This window comes from Uloborus diversus, chromosome 6, assembly GCF_026930045.1.
Source record: "Uloborus diversus isolate 005 chromosome 6, Udiv.v.3.1, whole genome shotgun sequence".
NCBI lineage: Eukaryota > Metazoa > Arthropoda > Arachnida > Araneae > Uloboridae > Uloborus > Uloborus diversus.
The window spans coordinates 31,272,453-31,284,995 of record NC_072736.1 but is presented as its reverse complement, the minus strand read 5'-3'; the positions used below and the strand labels follow the sequence as shown (position 1 = coordinate 31,284,995).

Below are 12,543 nucleotides of genomic sequence, written 5' to 3'. Positions count from 1 at the left end.
TTTTTCTTCTTTGTATATTCAAAAATGATGTTTTGGTAACCACTTTGCCTCCCTAGAGAGTGGTGCCCAACAGATTGAAACCAATAGGGTAAATATTTTAACAGTGTGTAGCAGGTTGTTTTTATCTTCTTTATATTCATTTTTCATGTTTTTGTCTCTAGAGCAACAGAATTACAAAGATTGAAGGATTGGACAGTTGTTTGAAACTTGAGCATTTGTATTTGAGTCATAATGGAGTCAAGGAAATGGAAGGATTGCAATGCAATGTAAGATTTTTTAATTTGTTTAAAATTTATATTTAAACCCTTTTTATGCTTAAAATTTTGAATCCTTTTATATATAATAGCCAATTTACTGATCGAGTAATGCTCTGAAGTCATCAATGATGAAACTTGCTCAATAGCATGTGTGACGGTATTATTTCATTGTTGAAGCACTAAAAATTCAGTAAGTTATTTATCATTTGATAATGTTTTTTGGCAATGCTTAACATGCACGAAAATGCTTTATTTGACAAGGCTGAACTGGATCCGGTAACTTAACTGTTTTAATGGTAAAACTAATTTAAGGAGAATGAAGAAACGAAAAAATAGTCAACAATGAACTATATATACTGGAGTTAAGGGTTAATCCAGTGGAATTAGGGTAGCAATTTCAGCTATGAAAATATCACCAAACAGGCAATGGCTTTGTTCAAATGTAGAAGCAATTCTCACCCCTCATTCCTTGACGGGCAATTTTCTAATCTAGTTAATAATAAATGCAGAAATGTCTAGTGGTACTTTTTTAAAGAAAAAAAATCTTAAAACTTGAAATACAGTAGAAATTCTTTAAACTGAACAAATTGGGACTTGGTGGAGTTCGGACTAGGGTAAATTACTAGTTATGGGGTATGATTAATATATTTTTTAAAAGAATTTAGATTGTTGTTGAACTGTAATATTGCAGTTCTAGTACATGGGAAAACAGTTCTCACTGTTGTAGAACTTTGAAATTGATCCTTTATAACTAAAATTTTTATTAATTTTCCACTATGATTTATATATTTTTTCCGACATAAATCGGAATATACTGGTTTAACCAGTTATGGTCATTGGTCACTCTTGCTTAGTTATAGGCATACTAAAAATGGGTCATGCTCATTCTAGATGAATTCAATTATTTTCAGGAAGGACACAAGAAAAGTTTTCAACCATATTAAAACACTTATTTTTCATACATTGTACTCAAATTTCAACTTACCAGTTCAAGCAATATTAAAATTAGAAACGGATAACTGACTAATTGCTTTTGGTAGGTTTGTCTGAACAGCAAGAACAGTACAAAAATAATATAAATGAAAATATTCTACTGCTGCATTTTTTATTTATCATCTGCTAAATTGAGCTTATGTTTTATCATCAATTGAGGCAGTGAGAAGCAAAGGGTTGTAAGTGGCGAAATTAAAAATTTGGAGATAACCAGTACAAGTGGTAGGTGAACCTCTCCTCTATCTTGGGACAAGAGATGGCACTAGTAGTCCTGGTAGGTGCTGCTCTACAGCATGATTTAGAAAAAAAAATCAATGAAAGCCTACCTAGGACTTTATCTTTATAGTCATTTTACTCAAAACTTGAAAATGTCCACTTGCATCACTTTGCTTCTCACTGCCTTAATTCTAAATGGTATTTTAAGTAAAGATGACCGAAAAATCGTGGTCACATGTGCCCATAATTGAAATACTTAATTTTATTTGACTAGCTATGGGCATCAGCTTGAAAAGATCGTAAGTATCTTAATGGCAAAAATATAGCTGTATGATAGAAAAAAGTATAAAAAATGAGTATGTATCAATAAAACTGCAATCTGATGAGAACAGCAATGTTTACAAATTCCACCAGTCACATTGTGACTAAATGAAAAAAAAAAAAAGGTGATGATGCAAATCATCATTTTAAAATGATCGATATCATGACTTGAAAATTACTTAAGGGCATTAAGTAATCGATAAAATCTTTTCCACCAAAATCAAAAAGCTGTCTTTATGAACTAATTTGTTAAAAATGTATTTCTTACATTAACTACTGTGTGTATTTCTGATTTTCAATTTCAACAAATAAAGGCAATTGAGACGTTAAGAGCAAAAATGGTGGTAGTCAATAAACAAAGATTTTGAGTGAAATGGTTTAATAACCACTTTTTCCTAAAACGCTACTGTTGTTCCGTTTTCAATTTGTAGCATCCGTTGGCAAACGGTTGAATCTGAACTTACACCTGTTTCACATGAAGTGGATTGAGGTTTAAATTAATTTCTGATGCTGTAAATACAAATGATAAAATAATCGACTTTCTCCACTTAAGCTCTCAATAGCTCAATTTAGAGTTTAGTGCTTCGAATTGAAAACGTAGCCTCTAAGGACATTTTACAACCAGCAGGGGTGCCCCCCCCCCAGGAGCAAGGGCCCACCCCCTAAATATTGTTAAAAAAAACCAAAAACAAGACCCCCCCCAAAAAAAAGTGAAAAATACCCCTTAAAACACCACGCTCCCTAAAAATGGCACAGTCTGGGCCTGACCCCCTAGGTAGGCACTCCTGCAACCTGCCAATCATATTTAAAGATTTTCCACAGTTTTGCCCTCTATTTCTGTACTAGAAAATCACTTTTCAAGATATGATGGGTGAAGACCACTTTTACATTTGAACGAAGCAATTGCCTGTTTGAGGTTATTTTGATAGTTGAAATTTTAACCCTAAATCTAGTGGATAAACCCTAAACACCAGTAGATAGCGTTCATTATTACCACTTTTTTGTTTTTTCATTCCCTCTAAATGACACAGTCTTACCAGAAAAACAGTGAAGTTACTGGATCCAGTTCAGCCTTGTCACAATAAATCCTTTTCCTGCATTTTAACCATTACCAAAACACATTGTCAAATTATCATGCTGTGGCACGAGTTTCATTGTTGATGACGACTTGGGCGTTACTCGATCATTAGCTATTATACACTCAGTAACATTGAAAATTGCGCTCCAAGAAAGAAGCATTGGATTGAAGTGAAATTTAATGTACAGAATAATACAGATAAGTAATACACTTGATCCCAAAATCTAGACAATTAAACAAATACAGACTAAGAAATGAGATAAATACCGTGCTGCTCCAATAGCACATTGGACCACTTTTTGCCGCAATACAGTCCGACATTGAGCTAATTAAACTTCTGATGTTGTTCTGAGGTAGATGGACGCCCAAATTTTGTACAGCCACTTCTAAATCTTGCACAGAGTAGCACAGCGACATCTGGTGTTTCAGCTGATTCCATACATGCTCTTTTGGGGACAAGTCGGGGGAGTGGGCTGGCCAAGGAAGAGTGTCAAAAGAACATAAGAAGTCTTGAGCAATTCTAGCTGTATGCAGTGGCGGATTGGTTGAAAAAATCGTCCCTGGCATTAGGAGATGTAGCGGCCCCATAGCTCTTATAGATATTAAATTTTTACCTAACGATTGGGATATCACTTAAATATGAGGAAATTATTCTTAACAACTAAATATGTTTTATTTAAACAAAATTTAGCAGATACTAACACTTCTGCGCTTTAATGGTGAACAAATTGATACAGTCAGGTAAATCAGTAATCCAACGTTATAAAGCACAAAAATTGCAAAATATTGCAGACACGTGTTTCGGTGTTACAAGGAACACCTTTTTCAATGCAAAGAAGTGTGAGCTTCTGGATGAAAAGTCATCGGAGAAAAGCAACACGGTGGAACAGGAGATAGTATAAATATCAAAAAATAGAAATTAAACAAAATAAAAAAGATAAAATGACACCTGGAGGCAAAATTTATTATATAATTCCATCAGGAAAAAACTGTTAATTAATAAATTTTCCAAGAAAACCCATAAACAATGCAAACAGTCCAAAAATCAAACCACTCTGAATCAATTAGCAATAAATTTACCAGCGGGAAATACTATGTATGGAAGCAATGTATCAAATGGAGAAATGTAGGAAAAAAAACAGTGAAGGATAAACGTATTGGAATTAGTTAACAGGGGTCTGTCCCATGGGTGCAAGACCTTCCGTCTCAGGACGGATTTCCGTTTTGACAAAATTTCCGAGACGGAGGTTGGGACGGAAAGAAGTTCAATGACTTTCTTTTAATTTTGAATGAAAAAAGAAAAATTGAGTGTTTGAAAAATATGCTTTAATATTACTGGACCGTTCCGTAACCACGAATTTACATCGACATTCTCTCTTGTTTTCCGCCATGTGCTTGTTTTGTTTGCAACGTGCTTTTGGAGGAGTGGCTTTTCGGCTCGCGCCGTTTGACTTTTTTTAGGTATAGCTTTGTTATTTCCAACTCACTGCATTGCAGGCCGAGGAGTTGCTCGCTATTCTCCCTGATTTTTCGAAGCAATCGGCTCTAAGTGAAAATTTAGCCTTTTCTCATGCTATTTTCGATCATCCTTTCGTTTTTTCATTTGTGTTTTTTTTTTTTTTTTGCAAACTTTACACGCATAAATGAAAATTATGTACGCTCTTAAAATGCCTTAAGAGTTGAATCTGCATCACCGTTTGAGAGTGATTGCTGACAAGATGAAATATTTTCGCCTCAGCAAAGGACGTCCACATACCAGGTAAAACAGAAACTATCAAGGATTTTGAAGATTTCAATGAAAATGGGAATTTTGGAAATAATCGGGAGGGGGGATTCCAAGCTGGTTGGAAACACCGATGGGCAAACCGTTCCTGCATTTTTGACAGACTTGAGGAATCACTAAATTCTAATGTCATTGAATCGAACACTCGGTAGAATGGAAATACGGGTGGAGGAAGGGGGGAGAGAGAAAGGAAAGGAGAAAAATAACGGCAGCACGAGTTTGCGAAAAAACGCTGCTCTTGCAAAGAGGGTAATCTGTCCGCAAATTAACCCACGATACTGAGGTCTTAAAACGTTGATATCTTGGACAATCTAAGGAGGGGGGGGGATGTTACTCACGGGTTACAGTATAAAATATCGAAAAACTGAATTGAAAATATTTTTGAAGCTAGGAGTAGTTCGATATTTCTCCACTGCAAACTCTTAAAAATTTAAAAGTCAAAAAGTTTTAGGCTGTCTCTAATGATGTAAAAGTGGGTTTTAAAAAAGAATCGAAGACTGGAGTCTTAAAAACACTAATTTAGGCAATCTTTGGTGAATTTATGAGAGATGGTTTTGGTGTTCTAACATGAAAATGTTTTGTAGCTGATGTATTAAAAACTATTTGAGGCTATACTTAAATGACTTAACTTAAAGGGCATTTGCGACCCTCTCCCGAAAAGTGTTTGTAATTGAAGTCTTAAATCTTTTAGTCTGTCTTTGGCAATGTCAAGAGGGAGGGAGGGAGGGGGCTCTCTTTAGGCGAAATTCCGAAACTGGAGTCTTAAAAGCGCAACTTTGGACCGTCTTGGGGTTCGGGGTTCTCCTTTCCCAAAAAATATTCAAAGCTGAAGCATTCAGAACTCAGCTTTAGGTAATCTTTGGAAGACTTAAGAAGAGGGAATTCGAAGGCTTTCTCTCAATACGTTTTAGAATTTAAATTCTTAAATCTTCGGTGATGAAAAGGGGAAACCGCAAATTTAAGTAAAATTTAGTGAACTTAGAGGAAAGAGTTCGGGGGGGGGGGGGGTCTCTCTCCCCGAAGTATTGAAATGCTATTTTGGCTATTTTGGAGTGAGATAAGAGTTAGGGAATTCAGGGGTCTTTCTCGAAACATTTTCGAAATTGAAGTCTTAAAACTTTGGGTTGTCTTTGGCGATGTGTGGAAGGGAGGTGCTCTCTCAATAGAAAAATAAATCTTAAACAAAAACTTACACTGCGTTTAGTAAACACAATGAAAGGGAGGCGGGGTATTCCGCACCCCCAGCCCGAAATATTTTAGTTTCTGAAATTTTAAGAGCTTTGTTTTGGGCTATCTTTGGATGACTTAAGGGGAAGAGTGTAGGAAGATTTTTTCAAAAACTTTCCAAAATTAAAGTATTAAAATTTTTAGGCTATCATAAGTCATGTTTATAGGTAAGAGGGGTACCATTCCTACAAAACAATTTAGAAACTGAAGCCTTAAAAATTGAAATTTTGGACATTTGTGGTGAACTCAGAGGAAGGGGTTCGGGAGTTCTCCGAAAATTCTTTGATGCTGAAATATTTAAAGCGCCACTTTTGGCTATATTTGAGTGCCTTAAGAGGGATGTGATTCGGGAACCCTGCCTGGAGTAAGGATTCAGTTCCCCTATTTCTTTTTTTAATTAATGAATGTTGGAAAGGTACCCTTTTTAAAAATATATATACTTCACTGAAGCGATTTTTTATTGCTAATTTCACCACCTGCTATCTTATGGTGACAGTTCATTATCATTAGTCGGCCTTACCCTTCCCCCACCTTTCCTTCTTTTCTAGTTTGTTGGCGCTACCTTGGGTAGACTTTTGAATCAGAACTGATTTATGTTGCAAAAGTGAAAATCTTATGTCCTAAGCAATTTTATTGCTACAACAAAAACGTTTAGGATTGGCAAAAAACTAATGGTGGTGTGCTGCAAACGCTTTTACCCCTTACATTATCCAACATCGTCTAAAATTGCGTTTTTGAAACTTCAATTTCGAAATATTGCCGAAGGAGGGTTCCTGAACTCCATCCCTTCAATAGTGCATTCAAAAAGCGTATAAACGTTATGAAATTTAAATTACAATTTCGTTTTTAAATCTTCGATTTTGGGAAAGCCCATAGCGTCCCCTCCCCCCTCCCTCTTTCTTTAATATTTTTTTAAGGTTGCCCAATATTGTGATTTTGGGACTATCAGTTTGAAATAATTGATGTAAGAGTCCCTGAACTCCTCCTTTCCCTGAACTTTACCAAAATGGCCTACCACAGCGCTTTTTGGACTTCAATTTGAAAAAATTTCTGGGAGAGAGCCCCCAGACCCCCCCCCCCTTATTGCCGGATTTTAGATTTTTTGGACTTATGATGTCAAAACACTTAAATATTACAATTTTAAGGCTTAAAATTTAAATCAAACAGATTGCAAAACTGACATTGTTAAAATCTGCAACATTTGTACATACAAATTTTTCCTTAAGCCCGCATGCGGGCGGTGGGGGGGGGGGGGGGCTGAAAATATTTTCCGTCTTGAACACATCACCAAACTTGCATCCATGGTCTGTCCAGGATTTTTCGCAGGGTCCGTTTTTTGTGAAAAATAAAATAATTTTGTGAAAAGTGAATTAATTTTGTGAAAAGTGAATTAATTTTGTGAAAAGTGAATTAATTTTGTGAAAAATCAAATAATTTCGCAAAAAAAAAAATAAATAAATAAAAATAAATCGAAATTTTAGAATTTAGAGCGGGCACAAACTGCATTATTTAAACTTACAGTAGAGTGTTTTCCTCTTCTATGTTGAGAATATCATTCTGGTGTGTTTTTCTAGTATTTGGCGGGGGGGGGGGGAGGCATCGCTCCCTCAAGTAGCAATATTTATCTCCATTCTACATTATGTTAAATTATACTAGAAATATTTCTGTACAGCATTTAAAATAATTGTAACAAAAAAAAAAAAAAATAAATAAATATAATTCAGACGAGGGTTCAGCATTTAACTTTTTGACCCAAGACACTTTTAAAAAGCACAGAATTTCCTTTAAAACTTATAAATTCCGTTATTTTAACAAAAATAAAAAGAGATTTTATTTGTTTACTTTTTAACAATGTGTATTAAACATCAAAAATTCAAAAAATCGGATTCCCATAGCGGATGCAAAGAGATCGCAATTCTCAAAGTGAAGGCATCAAAGGTATAAAAACGGCTTGTAAAAGAAATATTTTTGATTAAATTATTTTTAAATTGCATTTTAAGAGTCCTATGATAACATATCATTAATATCTGTGGACACAGTTGAAGCAAAAATAAAATTAAACCATCGATTCAGCATTTTAATTTTTGACTCATAAAGAAAATGGAAATTTGCTTTAAAAACTTGAAGTGCATGTTCTAACAAAAATAGAGACTTTTCATTTATTTGCATCCTAATAAAGCGAAGTTAGCTTGAAAAAAGAACAAAATATGATTCTTATATTGGATGTTAAAAGATTGTATTTTTCAAAGTGTAGACATCTAAAGAAAAAAAACGGCAAGTAAAACAATTTATTTAAAGTTAATCATCCTTGTTAGCATTGAAAAATCAAACCCATATAATTTTCTCCCAAAGTAACAGTTAAACATCGTACAGCACCATAAAAACGCAAATATTGACTAGCTGGTAAAATGATGAGAATATTTTCTAATCAAGTCATTATAAAGGATTAACGCCAGATGCTAAATGGCGATTAATTTTGAAGTTGGTAACCCTATCTGAAGCGATCATATTTTTTCCCCACCCTTACTATCCCTTTGCAGTTCTAAGTTCATTTCGCTGATATATATTATTATAGTTTATTAAATCATCAGCAGGGAGAAAAGTGCTTACCAACGCCTTTTCAGAAAAGTTTACAACACCGCTGCTAATTAGCTGTGATAAAACAAACAAAATTATTTAAAACTAAACTTATTTTCAGCTGTTAATTTCTTTCCAAGAAACAAACAACAAGCATTATATTTATTTAGTAGTAGCAATTTATCGCTTGCAAGAGCCGATTTTTTTTTTCTTTGCAAAATTAGCAGATTTTGTATAGCTGATCCCTCTAATTTGACTTCAAAAAGGTTTCAAAAATTATCGGTTTAATATGCCTTATTTTGCTTTTAGATTTGCTCTTTCAATAAACAATTTGTGAAAGATCAGTTCTTGTTTATCAGAATTTTGTGAAGGGTCCGTTTTGGTTGATCCGGATTTTGTGAAAGGTCCGTTTTGTTTGATCGGATTTTGTGAAAGGTCCGTTTTGTTTGATCGTATTTTGTGAAAGGTCCATTTTGGTTGCATGGGCGGATTTATGGGGGGGCAGAGGGGGGCAATGCCCCCCCAGTTTTGGGAGGGCTTCAAGTAGTAAGAACACATTTTCCAAAAATTAAAAAAAAAAGAATTATTTTTTCTTTTTTTGAATAGTTCAGAAGGGTATGGGTGGATTTATAGGGAGGGGGCATAAGGGGCAATGCCCCCCAGTTTTAGAAGGACTTTATATAGTAACAGCACATCATTCAAAATCTTAAAACAAAAAAATCATGACTTATTTTTTTTGAATAGTTCAATGAAAATGAAGAGAAAAGCGAATGTCCTCTTCTGATGGGAGAAAAGAAAAGGAAAAAAAAACGAATATTAAATACAAATATTACAGCTGTCACTGGGATGCTGAAAATTTGTCTAAATTCACTATTTTGGGCTGAAAACCATTTGGGCAAGTATATGAATGAAAATATAGGCTAAACGAGCTATACATTAAGCTGCAACACTTATAATAATTCACGATTATTTTAACATATTAGAACCTAAAGCAAAGGGTAAAAAACTCCCCCCCCCCCATTCGCGCTAACAGAACAATCTACTCGTTATGCTTTGTGTCTACATTTAAAGTATATTTGTGCATAATATTTATGTTCTTAGTAGATTAATTGGCCTTTTGAGAAATTCTAAAAAACATAGTTTTTTTTCCTTCTCTCTTTCAAAAAAGAGAGAGAGGGAGAAAATAAATACTATCGCAAACTGAATATATTTCAGTTATCTGAGTGTTTTGATGAAATGAATCTTTTTACGTAGAGTACAATTTTACTTACTCTATAAATACTGTTTAAAAAGTAAGGTAAGTCATAATCTTCTAAGTCTAAGTGAATCAGTCCTTGTCATTATTGAAATCCTAATAATTGAGTCATCAAACGTTTTGGAAAAATTTGCTGAAATTTTATAAAAGTCTATAAAAGCCTAACAAAGATTGGTAAAATCGTAAAAATCCTTTAACCGTAAAAACTGATGAATTTTCATAAAAATTACAAAAAACATCAAGCAAAAATTTGCAGGTAAGAGTGAATTACAAATGGGGCCGAATTTGCCTATAAGATAAACAAGCTATTGCTTAGGGCCCTGCTTTGAAGTGAGTCCCTAACTCTCAAAAAAATTCATGATTCGTTCCTTAAAAAATGGAAATTGCTTGAAAAAACTAATTTCATTTTTAAGTGCTTGAAAACCTTGAATATTTGGAACCGTGTGGCTATACAAACCTTAAATTTTAAAATTTTTATCAAATGGTAGAGGGGGCGGAATGCCAAAATATGTTAAATTCAGCTCATTGCCACATCCTGTATTAAAAATGTAAAAATCATGATTCTCACGTTGGTAACATATTATTTGAAATGAATTTTTGTGACTCACATACTTCATATCTTGCTATTTATTCAATCCCGAATGCAGTATTTTAGAAATTCTTTTGTATTAATTGCTTTTATCTTACTTCTGCATATTGCCTATCTGTTTAGCACGTAAAAAAATACACACTACTATTCGTTTTCTGCCCCATTTGCAACTGAAGAAAAGTTGTTGTCATGAGAAATCTATGGTTTCTTTTTTCTTTTAAATTTAAAATAGCTATTTCTCACAAAGTTAGAACAGGACTGTAAAAATGTTCAATTAAGTACTAAAATATCAGAGACTGGAAAGTACAAATGAAGTGCATTAAATAATTTTATTTATTCTAGAGTCCTTGAAAGTAATTAGATAAGTCTTTGAAAATCCTAAGCAAAGTGGGCTCCAATTACTTCTAATGCATATTGTTAATCTGTTAAGCCAGGGGAAAAAATGATACATTACCTCTATTCCTTTTCATTTTCTGCACTACTTATAATTAAAGAAAGGTTGTTGTAATTAGTGATGTTCCAGATATCCGTATCTGTATCCGCGGATAACCGATGGAAAATAAAGATTTGTATCCGTATCCGTTACTTTTTTGACGGATCTGAAACGGATCATTTCTATTCTAAAAATTCTTAAATATTTTAATAAAAAACTCTTGAATTCCGTATAAATTAGGTTTTTTTCCCTACTTAAATTATAAGGTATCCTTTCCAGAAACCAATTCCCCCCCCCCCCCCGGTTGCAAAAAGGAAGGGGAAATAAGTTCTAAAAGTGTGTATCTGTCTTTTTGTGGCATTGTAGCTCCTAAACAGATGAACCGATTTTGATAGTTCATTTTTCGTTCAAAAGGTGACTTGATCGAAAGTGTTCTTAGCTTGGCCTCGTTTTTGTACCCCTAATTGAAAGATCGAAGTTTTCTGCGTTTGATATTTATTTGAAACTTTCAACTTATATACAGTAGGAGCTATAATCTTGTTAAGGAAATTTTAAATGCCGTTCTAAGACTTTATACGCGTGATTGGTAGCGATTTCATAGTCAAAACATAAGGAGAAAAAGCTCAGTGATTTAAAATTTTTACCTGCTGTCAGTTCATATTTATTAACAAATGTGTGTTCTGACCCGCAAAGTTCATCTTAATATGAGATCGGCTCTCTGGGATTTTTTTTTTTTTTAATTTTTAATTTAATATTAGTTTTTGTTATTGATTTGGGGTTTCTGCTATTCTTCATTTTTGTTTTTCTCGGCATCCTTTAAAAAAAATGAGTCTAAATTCTTTATTTAGTGTTTGTAAAGGTGTTCCTGGCTATGTATTTTGTCTGTCGGAGAAGTTCATTGGAATGGGTCAGCGCTGCATTAATGCTTAGATGGAATGTGAAAAATTATTTCTAGCTTACTCGGTAGATGTAGGATACAGGAGCAAGAGTGTAAAGCTGCTACTGGACTGGCTAGAAATAATTTTTTCCATTTTATTTCAGCATAAATGCAGCACTGACCCATTCTTTCCAACTCTCCCTCAACTTTAACGGAGATTTCTTTAAAGAGTAAATCATAGTCTTGATTATATTTTTGCCGCAGTTGCCATTTTTTGATGAAATTGCCCTTATTTTGACGGGAATACCTTCCGTAACAAATTTTACACTTGGATAGTTGAATTGGGTAAAAAGAAAAAATTGAGATCCGTATCCGCGGATCTACTTTTTTAACGATCCGGCACATCACTAGTTGTAATAGTTGTTTTTCACTAGTTATTTTTTCTTTCAAACTTAAAATGGCTGTTTCTTACAAAGTTTCAACAATACTGTACAACTGTATAATCTAGTTATCAATTTCTATGTTTATCCAGTTAACCTTTACAAGGCTTCAAAATGCAGAATTTTATATCCATTTTACAAAAATTTCTCCGGGGAAGGAGCCTCCGGCAACCTGAAATTGGAGATATACTATTTCCCACTTAAAAGGGAACCCTGCGTCACTCTCTTGATACCAGCTCCCTCTCTTAAGGTCAATTCAAAAAGGATAGCATGAAAACACACATTAATGAAAACGACACACAAAACAGTAAAGCATGGACTAATGCATCACAGGAAGCAGACAAAAACATGGGAATGGGGGGCAATAAAGATTTTCCTAAAAAAAAAAATCCTGCCCCCCCCAGGAACTCAGTCCTAAATCCGCCTATGTTTGGTTGATCGGATTTTTGTGAAGGGTCCGTTAACGGACCCAAATATCCGCTGGCCAGACCCCTGGT

At 34.1% G+C, this 12,543-nt stretch overlaps 1 protein-coding gene across 3 annotated transcripts in view; it reads left to right on the top strand.

The window, feature by feature from the left end:
* The window catches only part of LOC129223908 (protein phosphatase 1 regulatory subunit 7-like), a 50,228-nt gene that overhangs the window by 20,014 nt on the left and 17,671 nt on the right, over nt 1–12,543 (top strand). For all 3 annotated transcript variants that reach the window (XM_054858285.1, XM_054858286.1, XM_054858287.1), the window contains exon 8: nt 162–266. In XM_054858285.1, coding sequence (XP_054714260.1) covers nt 162–266 — 105 coding nt within the window. The remainder of the gene's footprint in view (nt 1–161; nt 267–12,543) is intronic.